Source organism: Dasypus novemcinctus, chromosome 13 (genome assembly GCF_030445035.2).
Source record: "Dasypus novemcinctus isolate mDasNov1 chromosome 13, mDasNov1.1.hap2, whole genome shotgun sequence".
In the NCBI taxonomy this organism is placed as follows: Eukaryota; Metazoa; Chordata; class Mammalia; order Cingulata; family Dasypodidae; genus Dasypus; species Dasypus novemcinctus.
Window position 1 is genome coordinate 112,180,926 of NC_080685.1, and position 15,157 is coordinate 112,196,082.

The window sequence follows — 15,157 nt, forward strand, 5'->3', positions numbered from 1 at the left end:
TTGGGACCATTGCTTGTCCAGGAGGGAGGGGAGGAAAAGCCAGGCTGTATTTTGCCTTTGGAATGTTTATGACCATGAAAGAAGGGAGGGACTGGGATCTCCTGGCCAGTAGGAACCGTGCCTTACTGCTTTCAATCCCTAACAGGATCTGACCTAGTTCCTGGCAATTAGTAAGTGCTCAGAAAATGGAAAAAAAAGCCACCAGGAGAGAGTAGTCCTCAGTCACCCTCTTTCCTCCTCTTTCCTGTCTCTTCCCCGGGTCCAGTCCCATCAAGCCCCTTTGCTCTTGCAGCTTGCCTAAATAACAGTAGGAACACCTGCCGTATATTCAGTGTCTGTTCTTTGCCAAATATTTACAAGCATTATCTCATTTGGTCCTCGGAACAGCCCTGCAGGTAGCCAATATCCTCCCCAATTTACAGATAAGAAAGTTGAGGCTGGAGAGGTGAATCCTGACCCAAGGAAGGACCCAAGGTGGTAGGTAACAGAACTCTGCCTCTTGCTCCCAGCCACTTAGCCACCCTGCCCCTCTGCCTCCACTTAATTAGGTCCCTTGGGAGCAAGGCCAGGGCGACAGCAAATAGTTTTTGAAATCCGCTTGTGGGAAGAGGAGAGCTGAGCGGCCTGGAGGGTGGAGCTGGCAGGTAGCACTGAATCTGGCTTTGCGGTCTCCTCTCAGCAGAATGCCGGTGACAGGCATCCTCTGAAGGGTGGGAAGAGAGGACTGCAGTCCCAGCTGCCTGAGTGGTTATGTTACAGGGATGGTCTTCAAAGCCAGCGTGACTGATCTGATTAGAGCTGACTCTCAGGTCCTCGCTCACAGTGGGGAGCCAGAGCCTTGCTAGTGCTTTAATCTGTACTCCTGGCCTCATGATGCCTCTGCAGGGGGACTACAAAACAGCCGGCTCCTCCGTGTCCTTCAGCTCTGGCAAGGCCCAGCAGCGCCCTGCAGGCGTGTCCTGCCTGCAGCGGAGAGGGCTCCTGAGGCTCCGGCTCTCCTGCCCAGCCTTCCCAAAGGGCCTTCGAGAGCCACCGGGCTCACCGTCCTGGGCACTGCCTCGCCTCAGTGGCCCGGCGGTCACACTGAGCCTGCACGATGCTGTGAAGTGGACAAAGTTTGCTTGGGCCTTTCTCGTCCCTCCTCTCCTCCACCCTCCACTCTTCTCACAACCAGATTTCCCCCTGGGGCTGCTCTGTCCCCAGGGAAGGCAAGAAAATCCCCATAACGTCCAGCACGCTCGGTGGGAATATGATACTCCTCCCAAAGTAGTAGGCCTTTCAAAAGAGCATCTGGGTAGCAGACAATACGTAATCCAAAGCAGTTAATCCTTTGGGTGGAATCGTAGGCACAAGGGCGGGTAAGTGGGGGGAGTGTAGCTCTATGCTTATAGCTCCCCTGTACCTACATGTCCACCCCTGTTTGGACACCTGGGCTGCTACCTCCCCAGTCCCCTGGGGCAAGGAAGTTCTTCCTGGTAGCTTCAGGCAGCACCAAATGGCATGTCTGTCTAAATCACCACGATGGCCCTCTGTCTGAGCATCTGGACCGTGGCTGAGCTGCTCTTTAGGGGCACTCAGTCTGTGAAGGGGGCAGAAAGCCAATGAGCGCTTAGCCCCTGGAGGGCTTGGTCCAGACTTGGGGGGCGCCTTCCACGCCTTGGAGCCAACGATGCCGTGTCCTCTTTCCCAGGTACTTCCACTGCCCAGCAGACAGTTCAGAGCTAGCCTACGACCCCCCGGCGGTCATGAACGCAGACACCTTGAGCTACTGCCAGAAGGAGGCCTGGTGCAAGCTAGCCTTCTACCTGCTCTCCTTCTTCTACTACCTTTACTGGTGAGTGTCTCTCCCTCCTGGTGGGCTGGGTGCCTGCAGCAAATGGAAGGGAACTTTAGGCCCCCGAGGGTGGGAGTCGGGCCTATGGGGTCTGACCCCAGCTGCCCCGCTGGGCTCTGGAGCCTGGGCTTCTGCATGAAGGAGTAAGAGGGGCGGGGGGCCTCCGGGAGCCCTTGCCTGCTGCTCGTGCTTCCTTAGGGCCGTCCATCCAGCGTCCGTCAGCAGGTCCTCGGTGAAGGGCGCTGGGATGCGCCTTCTTCCCTCTAGGCCCTCCTGCCCGCTGGCGCCTGCACAGCCCCTCACTCAGGTTGCCTGTGGCCCCGCGGCAAGGCCCCCTGGCCTCTCCCCTGCTGGCCTGCTTGCGACAGCCTCCCAGCCCCAGCTTGGCCGGCGGCATGGGGCCATTAGATGCTTACGTTTACCATTTCCCCAATATTACATAACCTCATTCTAATTAAGTGAAACCTGCTGATTTGCAGTTCTGTTTCAGGAATCTCCCCTCTTCTCACCTCTTTCCTCAGAACATCCTTGCTAAGCAGGCAGCTATAAACAGACTGTCTTGTGGTTTGATACCCCAGAGGGTACCTTTGCTGAGACTTCTCCCCGTGCAGGGCCATGGGCACCTCCAAATGTTCCCAGCGCGCGCTCTACAGTGGCAGTTTGACCGGGGTGGCTGTCCGGCGGGTGCGATCGTTCGTGACTGACTCTAGGGCAGACTTTCTGTGTGACGGTCCGTCCGCTGGCCCAGCCGTCAGCGTGGTGTGACATGAGGTTAAGTCTGTAAGCTCCTGCCTCCAGGGCAACCCTGGGCACAACCGCTGCCCCGCCTCGCTGGGACACGGCCACGGTCTCGGTTGACCTGACCTCTGGGCAGGCCCTTCAGGGCTCCTCGGAGACCTGGTTTCTCCGGCCCTGTAGGTCCAAGCTCTTGGACCCACAGCTTGCGGCCAGCACCTGCCAGCAGCCCAGGCCGCTCTTCCGGGAGGCAAGGGGACGCGGCGACTGGGCCCGGCAGTGCCTGAGGAGGGCTCCTCACGGCCGAGCCCTGCAAGGCGGGGGTGAGGGTCTATAGCTTGGGGCCCCCAAGGGCTCCTGAGCACCTTGGGGACGTTAAGAGGAGTCTCCGAGGTCCTAGCTCGTAACTTGCCATTTATCTGGCTCCAGAGCCTGTCCCAAAGGGAGCAGGAAGGACGAGGCGAAGTTTCAGCGAGCTTGCTACTCGTGGGGATCCGGCCACAGACAAGTGGACCTCAGCGACTCAGAAGCGCTCCCTGGGCCTGCAGCCCCAGGGCTGGGCGGGGAGCACTTCAGCTTCTTTCCCTCGGTTTTTGGTTGTTGAGGTGATCCTTTTCCCCCTCTACGTTGTGAAGAAGGGGTTGCTTTCCTTTCTGCCAAAGAGGCAAGCTGTGTGTTTTGGTGCAGATAATGCCTCGGCCTTGCAGAATTCTGCTGTGGACCTTAGTGAGGATGTATGTCCCCCGTTGGTCTGGTGGGCACCCCAGCCCGCCTGCTCTTCAGGCACGTTTAACGCGTGCGTCCTGTTAAACACAGCAGGCCAGGAGCTGCCCGATTAATTCCTTTAGTTCCCGTACCCAGAGGGCCCGTGTGCACCACGGGCCTCACGGGGGTGGAAACAGTCTTTTCTCTGGCATTCACATATCCCCCGCATAATCTGGGAGTCCTGGACACAGAGAGCGTGTAAGCCGGCGGCAGCTGGTGGCAGAACCCGTGGCGCCCCGCAAGCCCCAGGGACCTGCCCGCAGCTGCAGCGAGAGGAGTGACCATCACAGGAGTCATGCCGCGAGGATAATGGGCCCTTAGAGAGTCGCCGTCTACCCCGGGCACAGGATGCTCGCCTCGTGGGGAGGAGAAGTGGGGGAAGTGGGGTGGGGCTGGGGCGGGAGAGGCTTGGCCGGCCTGTGGAAGGCCGCTGACGCGTTCCCTTTCCCTCTGCTCTCAGCATGATCTACACTTTAGTGAGTTCCTAACTCGGAGTCTGGACGAGAGGCCGAGAAGTCCGCCCGTGCCCGTGGTGGAGGAAGGACCGAGTGGGGGGCAGGAGGAAGAGGCCCGCAGCTGCGCCGTGTCCAGGAAGCCGGCCCCGCGCCTGAAAGGCCCCAGCCTCGGGGCTCCAGGCCCCACGCGCACCTCCAGCCCTTCCGAGTACCCTGGTGGGGCCTGGGTGGCGAAGACTCAGCCTCCCCCGAGGGAATTCCCAGGACCCCTGCGCAAGCGGCTCCCTGCGGGTGTGCGCCAAGCAGAGGCCCGAAGGCTGCGCCAGGCCGCCGAGGAGCCGAGCGGCCCCTCCACGGCCCCGGCGGGTCCCGCGCTGCCGAGACTCCTGTGTTTCCTCCAAGCGGCAGCAGCTGTCCTTGGCACCTCAGATCGGAGGCCCTGGAGGGCGCACAGAGCTGGGCTCCAGCAGCAGCTGCCCGGAGTTTATTTCCAGGCCAGGCTTGGCAAAAGCCAGGCCCAGTGACATGCTGGGCTGGGGACAGCGTGTTGATAATGGTGTGTCCACACTCACGGGGTCGGGTGGGGAGGAGGGAGAGGAGGAGAACTGTGGTTTTTAAGAAAAACGTTGGCACCATGTGCACGGTGTTAGTTTGGCACCACAGGTGTGGATTCTCTGTTGCCGCCCAAAGCCATCTCAGTCATCTCGTGCCAATCAGCTGGTTGACACTAGTCAAAACGACCTTCTTTTAAAGATCCCCAAACAGATCCAAGCCCAGAAAATCCTGTAGAGTGGTTGTTTTGTCCTGTGGGCATCTGGCAGCCAGGAAATGAGACAACATAATTATAACTTCGTTTTATGATGCTGCATCATTTGTGCTGTTTAGTTCAATGTGAGGACATTAACTTATTTAGAATTTTCCATTTGACATTCTCTCCTTTTTGGGTGGGGGTTGTGCCGGGGCTTGTAAATAATGACAAGGCTAAGATTGTATTATGTTTAAATCGGGCACAATGATTTTGACCTTATTCTCCGAACGTCCCTTCTCCTCTGTGTGTGTTTGACACACACAGGCTATTTATACATGTGCCGAGCTCCCGTCTGAACGTGACTCAGGTTTATGAATGGTGTTCGTGTAACCCGTCGCGCGCTCTGTGTAAAACGCAGGGGCGGCTTGCGTGCCTCACCTCTCTGGCGTCTCACTGAAACCCCTCTCCAGAGTGGACTTGTCTCTGTATGGTTTGTAAACTGGTAGGTAGGAAAAGCAGATGTTCAAAAAGGCATCTTGCTTCTAAAAATCCTACAGAAAACAAAGTGCAGGTTTCTGCTCTGAGGCTGAAGGTGTCACAGCGGAGGGTCCGAGGCATTGTGGGAGAATGGGGCCCCTCAGCCGTGCCGTGCTCCGGGCCAGGCTGTCGGGCTGGGCGGAGGTGACCTTCAGAGCTGCTCGGCTCAGGCCTGGGCTGTTTTCCCAAGAGGCCGGGGCCTCCAGCCCTGGACAAGCCCGGGGTGAGGGCTGCGCACAGCACCCCAACCCCACGGCCGCCCCGCAAAGGCAGCCCCAGGGGGAGGCGGAGCGCCGCCGCTTCTCCACGGGGAGCTGTCCTGTTGGCTTGTTTTCCTGCTTGGCTTTCTTCCAAGAAGACCTAGGATATTTTAAAATAGCAAACCTGAGTACAGGGAAGTAGGGATCTGACCTCACACAGGAAGGAGACACAGCGACACCAGCTTCCGGAGCCGCGCTGGTGGCCATGATTGACCGTTCAACTTGATATTGTTTTCATTAGTAGCGAATACTCACCGTTCATATGTACATAGTTCTTTGTATTTCTAAGACTGCTTTCACACATGTCTTATTTGACTCTCCTCACAGTCTGGGGAAGTTGAAACTATTAATTTTCCCATTTTGTGAAGGAGGCAGTCCGGTTCAGAGAGACTGACTTGCCCATCATCACACAGCAGTCACAGGCCTGCCTTGGAACGTAGGTCTTTGGACTTTAAAACCCCACGTCTTTTCCATCATACCTGAAAGCTAGCAAAGTAGGTCAGGGCGCTGTTAAAGTTTGATTAGTGGCATTAAGTTTTTGAGAGCATTAGCTATTTTAAAAATGGAGCTTTAGAGGAAGTGGTTGGGCGGCCTGACTCCCTTTTCCACCGTGTGATAGCCTCAGACTTGCTTTCCTGTGGGAGGTTCTCCTCTAAGGTGGCCCTTTAAAACCTTTAAAAGCTGGAAGTGCCTCTTAGGTAGCTCTTACCTTTATGGAAGAGAAAGCATCCAGATAGTTTCCTCCCACAATTTGTGACTGGGAAATAATTCTGGTGATCTGCTGGGAGTTTCAGCCAATTTTCAACTCCTGGGAGAAGATAGTCATGATGATAAAAATAAGAGTAATGACCCACAGTTTATGGAGCATGTGCTGGGTTAAGCACTTTATACCCGTGGTCTCACCCAGGCTCACACTCATCCTATAAAGTGGTTAGAGATTCTTATCGCCCCTTTACAGACAGGCCAAGACTTGCCTAGGTGATCTGGCCCCAGAACAAGAGCTCAGTACTACCAATAAGTGGCCAGATAGTAGTAACAAGTATAAGTGGAAGTGTCCGACATTATTCTATGAACTTCATGTCTTTTCTCTGACCCACATAAAAACACTGTGAGTTAGGTACTATCTTGCTCTGTAGATGAGGAAACTCCAAGAAGGTGAGTTCCCTGCAGCGATTCACTGTTAGTAAGCGTGTGTAGAGCGCAGCTGGGATTTAAACCCAGGGCTGCCTCTTTTCAGTAATTTTGCCTGCTTGGATTTTTTCATCTCTCATAGTGTGTGCCAGATAAATGACCTCAGGGAGGAAGGAGGCCGAAGCACTGGGATAAATCACAAAGTGAAGGTCACCCTTGATGGTGGAGCGCTTACCCTGCCGAATAGGGGTCTGGTGCAAGTTTCTCAAGGGGCAAAGATATCATCCAGAGGTGGCAATGGCAAATTGGTCTCGTCCCCTTAGAAGGCACAGCTGTAGGCCTGGCATGTGGCATGGCTGTGCCCAAAGGGTCAGAGTGCAACCCGGGAGAGTTACTCCAGCAGATACTCCCTGTGCTAAAGCGGGAGAATGCCTAGCAGGCCTCGATGCAGACTGAGCTCATAATTGCGGCGCGCTTTGAACAGGGCCCAGCATGGGATGGGCGCTCTGTGGCTGTAGGTCGTGAGTCCTCACACCCTCCTTCCTCTGCCTTGTAAGGTCGTGTGGAGGCAGGGAAGGCCCCTGGCCTCGTGGGAAGGGGGTGGGATCCCTGAATCCAGCCGTCCTCCGGTGCCTCGCTCCCTTCCGCAGTTCTCCTGAGCGGAGGCCTGGCATGCCCCTGGCGCCTCTTCTCAGGTCCACATTTTCTAGCCCATAATGACAACTGCTGCTGAATCCTTACCACAGGCTGGGCACTGCGCAGGCCACTTGACCTGCATTGCCTCATTCAAGCCTTGTGATGCCCTTACGCAGCAGGAACTGTTACTCTCCCTAATAATGGTTGAAAATACTAAAGCTGATCGTGAGTAAGCAGATGAGCCGAGGTCAGAGGTGCTAGGAAGTAATGGACCCAAGTCTCTCTGACTCCAGGGCCTAAACCAGGCTTGCAATGAAGACATGGGGCAGGCGCGGTGGGCCGAGTCGTGCATCCCTCGGCTTGGACGTGGTCTTGGTCTTGGTCTGTGCTGTGGTGGGTGTGGACACATTGTAAATAGGATCTTCTCAAGATGGTGGGTCAAGGTGTGACCCAGCTGAAGCATGTTGGGCTTTGATCCAGATTCCTGGAGTCCTTTATCGGCAGGGTGAAAGCCAGGCAGAGAGAAGCCACTGGGAGCAGCCAGAAGCTGGGAGCCAGCAGAACCTAGAAGAGAAGGAGGAGCTGCGGCCATATGCATTTCCACGGGACGGAAAAGCCACGGAGCCCGAAATTGCGGGCAGCCAGAAGATGCTGACTCTGGAAGGAAGCAGGCCTGCTAGCCGCTGAGCCCCGGAGCCAATAAATTCCTGTTGTTAAGCCAGCCCATTGTGTGGTGTTTATTTTAGCAGCTGGGACACTAAGACAGAGAAGGGCAGTGGGAGATAAGAAGGAAGAGAAGGGGGGTGAAGAAGCAACAGGAGAGGAATGCCTGCCCCAGGAGTGTGGCTCTGCTGACTTCATCTATTTCGCAGTAAGCAACTTAGTGCAAACGGCTTTGTGATCAGAGGGATCTGGGCTATGTGATCTGGCGCAAGTGTCTTAACCTTTCTGATACTCAGCTTTCCCTTCTGTGAAATGGGGGTAATGATACCTCCCTTTGAGTGTGGCTATGATGATTAAAGTAAATTATATAATAGAGCTTGTAGCAGAGAGCCTTTTTGTAAAGGATGCTCAATAAATCTTGGTCCTCGGCCCTCCACTCCACCTCCCTCCGTTCACTGTGTGAAGGGAGGAATATGTAGGGAAAAACAGGTGAAATGTTCTCATAGTGACATGGGGCAACATTCAATGGATCTTAGCTTCTTCCCTTTCCTGGGGGTAGACCGTCTCAGACATGTCAAATGGGAAACCGAGCTCAGCCCTCTCAAGAGAATCTCCCCTCTGCTTCCTATTTTTAGGCTTTATAATTGCACTAATGTTGAATAAAGTTGTTACCGTTATGACAGTTTTGTTCTCCTACATAAGAGATGAATACAGTCGGCAAAAAATGCTTCGACAATTAATTGCACTCACGCTGTGTCATTACACATATCCTTTTCATAATCTGTTCTTTCTTGGGGCTGGGGCTGCTGTACTCCAAACCCTGCTCTGTGGGTGACTCTCTTGGCAGAGCCTTGCTCAGGCCTCTGAGCTGCCTGGCTGAGCAGAGAGGCATCCTGGGAGGTGTCCCACGTCCCCGGCCGAGGAGAGAATGAGCTGAGCAGAAGAGGGGTTCTTGAGCACACCAGCAGGCATTGCCAGGGCATGGTGGGGGCACACGGGAGCTCTTGCCTGGTTAGGGGCAGGGAGCGGTCCTGCACTGCTGGAGCTCTGCCTGAGGCGGAAGGACTTTGCACAGCCGTATTTGCAGAGGATGACCTCAGGGCTGACACCTTAGAATGGGTTTCAGCCACTGCCCGTGGTCCAGAAATAGAAGCAGGTCACACAGCACAAAATCATGTTTTCCAGCTTTGCCCCACCTACTCTGTGGTCATTTCTACACCCCCATTCCCCACCTCCCCCATTAAAATTGTGTCCTGATAGCTCTGGGTGCCCCAGGAGTGTCCTGTGCTGCTAATTCGACCTTTTGGCCAGTTCGTGGTGCCCTCATTTTCTTCTTTCCCAGCTAGTGGGGTGCTAGAGCTGGCTTGTACAGGCTTGTGAGAGCCAGTTTAAATTTTTTTTTAGGGATTTTACTAAATAGTTAAGCACAGCCATCTGAAAAATTGTTATATAACTTGCAGTTAAATGCAGTATGTTACAAACAAAGGTAGCATACTGTGGAACTCATCACCCCCCAGTGATTTTATTACACTTTACTGTTTGTGTTCTCGTGCTCATGACTTGTCTCTCTGTCCACACGCTGGCATGCTGCTGCGTACCTTCACGTTCAACCCCGTCCCACCCGCGGCTTGAACCTGGCCGTGGTGGGAATCTGTACCCCACAGGAATGGGTGTCCCAGCTGGAGCATGCTATGTGGCTATGCCGTGGGGGTCAGTGACGAGAAGTCAGCCGTGCAGCCAGCCGCCGGGGCAGCTTGGCCAGCGCTGAGCCTGAGGGCCGGGCTCCAGCACAGCGATCTGCCCTGGCCCCACAGCAGTGCCTCTGGGCTGCCTCGGGGACCCTTTTGCTCCTTAGGGGCGATAGAGAAGTAGCCCACGACATTGTTATGCACTGTCAGGCACAGGGTAGTGAGCTGGCTGGGGAGGGAGACTCCACTCTGTGAGAGTATGGAAAGCCGAGCAGAGAACCGGAGAGGAGCAACACCGTGAGGTTATAGCACGTGCAGAGCGGTTCTGGGCACATTGCAACCACTATCCTGCTCATCGCTGGGACCCCTTTTAGGAGGTGCAGTCTGTGTCCACTGCGGGAGTCAGACAAAGGCACAGGTGCAACTGTATGGGGGCCTTGGGAGCCTCCTGGGGAGACTCATTCTTTAAAAAAAAAAATTTAAGTATTTTTTTTGTTTTTAAAGAAGTTTTAGATTACATAAAAGTTACATTGAAAATATAAGGGATTCCCATTACACCACCATCTCCCCTCCCACACTTTCCCCCATTAACAACATCCTTCAGGGAAGCGGATTTTGGCTCAATGGATAGAGTGTCCGTCTACCACATGGGAGGTCCAGGGTTCAAACCCCGGGCCTCCTTGACGCGTGTGGAGCTGGCCCATGTGCAGTGCTGATGTGCGCAAGGAGTGCCGTGCCACGCAGGGGTGTCCCCCACATAGGGGAGCCCCACACACAAGGAGTGTGCCCCGTAAGGAGAGCTGCCCAGCGCGAAACAAAGTGCAGCCTGCCCAGGAATGGTGCCGCACACATGGAGAGCTGACACAACAAGATGACGCAACAAAAAGAAATACAGATTCCCGTGCTGCTGACAGGAATGAAAGCGGACACAGAAGAACACACAGTGAATGGACACAGAGAGCAGAAATGGGCGGTGGGGAAGGAGAATGAAATGAATTTTTAAAAAATCTTTATTAAAAAAACAAAAACAAAACCCAACATCCTTCATTAGTGTGGTCCATTTGGTACAATTGATGAACACATTGAAGTATCGCTACTAACCATGATCTTTAGTTTACATTATGGTTTACACTTGACACCACACAACTTTCTAGGTTTTGACAAAATATATAATGGCCTGTGTCTGTCATTGCAATGTCATGTAGGACAATTCCAATGTCCCCAAAATGCCCCATGTTACACCTATCCTCCCCTCCCCCTCCCCTCAGGACCTGTGATGACTTCTTTATATCAATATTACAAGTTCTTCAATTACAATTACTAGAAGAATAATAAGTCTACTTTAGTCTATAGCTGCATTCCCCCCTTATGCAGTTCATTCCTCAGTCTTGAGGATTTTAGGGTGGTGATGCCCACTCTGCTTCCGATTGAGAGGGGGCTTAGATCCCATGGGGCAGGTGGATGGAACTGTCTTGCATGCATTTGTAGATACTCTCTTTTTTGGGATGGACTTTGCCCATCATCATCTTTTTGTTGGTTGTTCTGGGTGAGTCTGATGAGTAGGTGCTGGCTGAAGATTCAGGGCTCAACCAGCATATGGACAGTTGGAAGATTTAAGTGGAAGAGACTCATTCTAAAGGAAGAATGAAGGTGCCAAAGTTAGTTCAAGGGCAATGGGGCTAAGGTCAAATGGTAAAAGTATTTTCTTGCTCAGCAGAGTATGTTTTACTACTTTCATTGTTTCCAAGCCTAAGCCCCTATTCCTCTACTGCATTCTCTCATCAGGCAAGCCAGTCTCCTCACTGGGCCCCGAGGGACTTGGGGTGAAACACATGTCTTTTGGTAGAGGGACATCACCCTGAAGAGGTGGTTTTGTTTCCTGGAGTCTGACCACCTGACAGCCACTGGAGAGAGGATTAAATGCCGCCACAGTGTTTCTGTTCAGATGTCACATGGGGGTCCAATCAGCAAACCCTGTCCTTTTCACAAATGCTTGGCACATCAGAAATACAACATCACCTTTCTGGCAGGAATAGGTCTCTGATATTTTATAGCAGAAGAAGTAGGGAAAATGAGAGCCCAGTTAAATACCAGTCCCTATGTTAAGTTATAATGAAACTCATCCATCAGGCCCCCATGCCTGGGATGGTCTGTTCTGATGCAGGAAGAAAAAGAGCAGGAAGTGCTAGAGGCTTTGGGGGAAATTTTGTCCATTGGTGGCTCCACAGGACAGGATGATCTTGTGGTCCTGTTCTTGTGTTCCCATAGCTAAACTGTGAGTAAGTTTCATGTCCAGTAACTTTCTAGACCCAGGTATAGAGTGGTCTGGAGTAACCTCGGTGAACTGGAGAACACAGCACGAACAACAAGACGTCCAGGAGATGGTCAACAGGATCCCTGAGGGATGGCTCAGAACCTTACACCCTAAGAACTGATCTTTAAAATCAACAGTTCTTAAGTAGTATTTCAGGATTTGATTAAAATAACCCCTCCCCAGCTCCTTCCTCATCATAGGTGTTGGAGCTGTCATTTCCCAATGAAGGCTCTGGAGAAATGTTAGGTGGAAGGATGTTCTGTGATCAAGTAAGTATGGGAATTTCTAGGATAAACCAAAAAGCAGTTTTTCCCAAACCTGTCTCAGCGGACACTTTAGTCACCGAGCATCCAGAGGGACGAGGGTTTCAGGGCACTGTTGATGGGAGGCAACGTAGACTTGACTCAGGAAGGAGGGGAGAAGAGCTTTCTGGAGGTCAATGGTAGAAATCCTCATCATGTGTGTAATAAATCTCTTCACAGCCTCTCAGTGTGTGTGTGGTTTTCCTAAGTCTCGACATCCAAACCAAATTTTGCGTAGGGAGATTGATCCCACCCCTTTCAAGGACACCACAACAAACCACAACAGATAAACCTTGAATACAAGAGAAGTTAATTTCTGGTTTGTATCATGGTCCCATGCAAGAGTTGCTTGATGAGGGCAGCCTTCCATGAGCTCATTCAGAGGCCCAGGCTGCTTTCACCTTCCAGCTCCACCTCCTCGAGCTCTTTGTGTTCTCTCCACTCAGCCAACAGATGGGAAAAGAGCAGGGAGGATCACACCGAAGGGTCAGGCTTGGAAAGGGGATACACCGCTCCTGCTCACTTTCCTTTGCTCAGGCCTCATTCACATGGCCGAACCCACCTGCATGTAAAATTGAGAAACCTCATCTAGGTGTGTTCCCAAAGGAAAACAAGATGGGTTTTGGTGGACATGTAGGAGTCTCCATCCCAGATATATTGACTTTGACATGATACTTAGTCACTGAGGTGAGATGTTTAGAAGGTAGTAGGATAGAGGGGTTGAGGGCAGAAGAGAGAATTCTTAGCTAGAGCTGTGCATTTATGATTATCACCTTATAGACAATGAAAGGAAAAAGAAAAAGAGGGGATTCTATTCCTAATGCTTTTCGCTTCATTTTCACCTTCAGAGATTGCCTTTTAGAACCTTACAAGCCTAGTGGAATGTTGCGAGGAAGGCGATATTGAACAGGAAGTAGCTAAATCCCATCTCCTTTGAAGCAGAATCACACACATACGTGCACTCTTTAATAATCTGCCCCCGCCGCCGGCTCCTGTCCTCCTAAAGCTTCCAGTAAGGAAGAGGAAGTAACAGACTAGCTGGAGGGAAGCGTGGAGGAATGGCAGGCGGATAAAGCAGAGAGGAAATCAGTCTACTATACTAAGGGTAGGAAAGCCTTCCCATTCGCCATCACCGTCTCCTTGCCAGTTAATTTCATTTCAAATGAAGTAGAAAGGTATTCTGATAGGCTTCATTATCTCTGCAAATAAGTCATAAATTCAGATGAACTCGGAACTGTGACATCGCATGTAGGAGGATTTCAAGGTCTGCCGAGGTGATAATTACCAGGACTGAACTGGCACTGATAGCTGGTATTGTAATAATCTCCTTTCTATTGAAATTCTTTGTGTGATTAGGAAAAAAGGCAGCTAAATTGAGTTAAGCAGCAATAACGAGCACACTCCTTCCTTGCAGACAACAGAACTGATGGGTGTGGAGATGGCAGAGCCTTTGTGGCTGATTTAGAACTTCGTAAGGGAGGTCTCTCACATCTTCCCAATGATAAGAGCAGTTCAGATGTGCAGAAATGGGCAGCATGGTCAGTTCCAGAATTCTGAGCAACCTGAGAAGATGAATCAGGATACTTCGATCAGCAAAAGGAAGCCTCTTTGTAGTAGCTCCTGCTTTGCTCAGGCGGGAGGTGTATTGCTGCATTAACTGATTACATCCATTCTTCAATATTCCTTCTACCACCTTCATGTGGATGACAGAAAGTGAAAACAGAACATAAAGGTTTGTCTGGTAGACCAGAAAGAAATATATGTCTTTTAAAGCAGTAGAGCATTGCTTTATGGTAAGTATTTTATTTACGCCGATAGAATATTTTCTGCAACCCTGAAATACGTGTAAGCTTGTAAAAGTAAGCTCATGAGTTTCAGGATGACCGTAATAGTGAATGGAAAGATAGAGTGCATATATTAGAAGATTAATACTTGCACGTTCATTAATCTATTTTTTCATACACACATGTCATTTATTTACCCACTCGCTCATTTATTTAAATAAAAGCTTATGCGATCTGTGCCATAAGCAGCACTGAGTGCACAAAAATGAATCAAGTGAGGCAGCTGCTCTCCCCCTCAGGGAGCTCATGCCTGTCTGTATCGCTACCTTTCTTTCCATCCATCCATCCATCCATCCATCCATCCATCCATCCATCCATCCCTCCCTCCCTCCCCACGATGCCCTCTGGGACTTCCATGGCCCTCTGAGATGCCAATGGGCCCTAAACTCCCATTATCGTAGATCTGGTGCTGCAATCAGCTCACAATAGGTTGGCTCGAAGGGAAGGCAATGCAAAACTTTATGAAATAAAGGGGCAGAAAGAGAGAGACACAAGAGAGGAGATAAAGATGGGACCAGGGACTCACAGATTCTGGAGCTGAGAGCCTCGCCCCTAGTTTCCACCTCGTATTTATTGTAAACTACCAAATACCTGTTTGCTATTAGAACTGCAACATCATCTACAATACTAGGGAACAGCTGCAACATCTAACACTGCAACGTCTACAATAGAACAGGTGTAACATTTACACCAAGGAACAAGTAAGCCAGTTTCCCACAACAATCTGGGAAACCCTGACCCTCCCGCATTGTTTCTCTGTGTGCCTGCACGTTTTTCTTTTCACCCTCTCTGCCTTTGTGCTTTTGTGGACAGTCCTTGCTCCACCGCATCAGCATCACACAAAGGCTTGCACCTTCAATGGGCTCTACCTCTCCAGTTCCCTTGCCTCAAATATTTTGTGAGTTTACTTAAGACTGGGGGGAATCATATCAGGGAGTCTTGACCTTCACCCCTTTCTTCCCCCTTTCTCTCACTTGTCTTGTGTTTCTCCTCCAGATAAATAAACATGAGGCTTCCACCCCAGGCCCCACCATACACACCCTCCAGTCTCATACTGAATAAAACATGCCCTGAAGGCTCAACTTTTACCCCCAGTCAGTTTGTCAAAAACAGTTTTGTAAATAAAATCTTAACTAAAAGGAGTTCTAGAAAGGAAATGGCATTTTTTCTCTACACTGTATATCTTCCATTGTAAAACCCCAGTCTTAAGGCAGTGCATGGATAGATGAACGAGTGTGATGGGAG

General features: G+C 51.6%; 1 protein-coding gene across 1 annotated transcript in view; it reads left to right on the forward strand.

Annotated features, from left to right (window-relative positions):
• The window catches only part of CNIH3 (cornichon family AMPA receptor auxiliary protein 3), a 122,232-nt gene extending 109,982 nt beyond the window's left edge, over positions 1–12,250 (forward strand). Inside the window, exons 5-6 of the mRNA XM_058275281.2 lie at positions 1,691–1,834; positions 3,795–12,250. Of these exons, the coding sequence (XP_058131264.1) occupies positions 1,691–1,834; positions 3,795–3,822 (172 nt within the window). The 3' untranslated portion in view covers positions 3,823–12,250. The remainder of the gene's footprint in view (positions 1–1,690; positions 1,835–3,794) is intronic.
• The last annotated feature ends 2,907 nt before the right edge of the window (positions 12,251–15,157 follow it).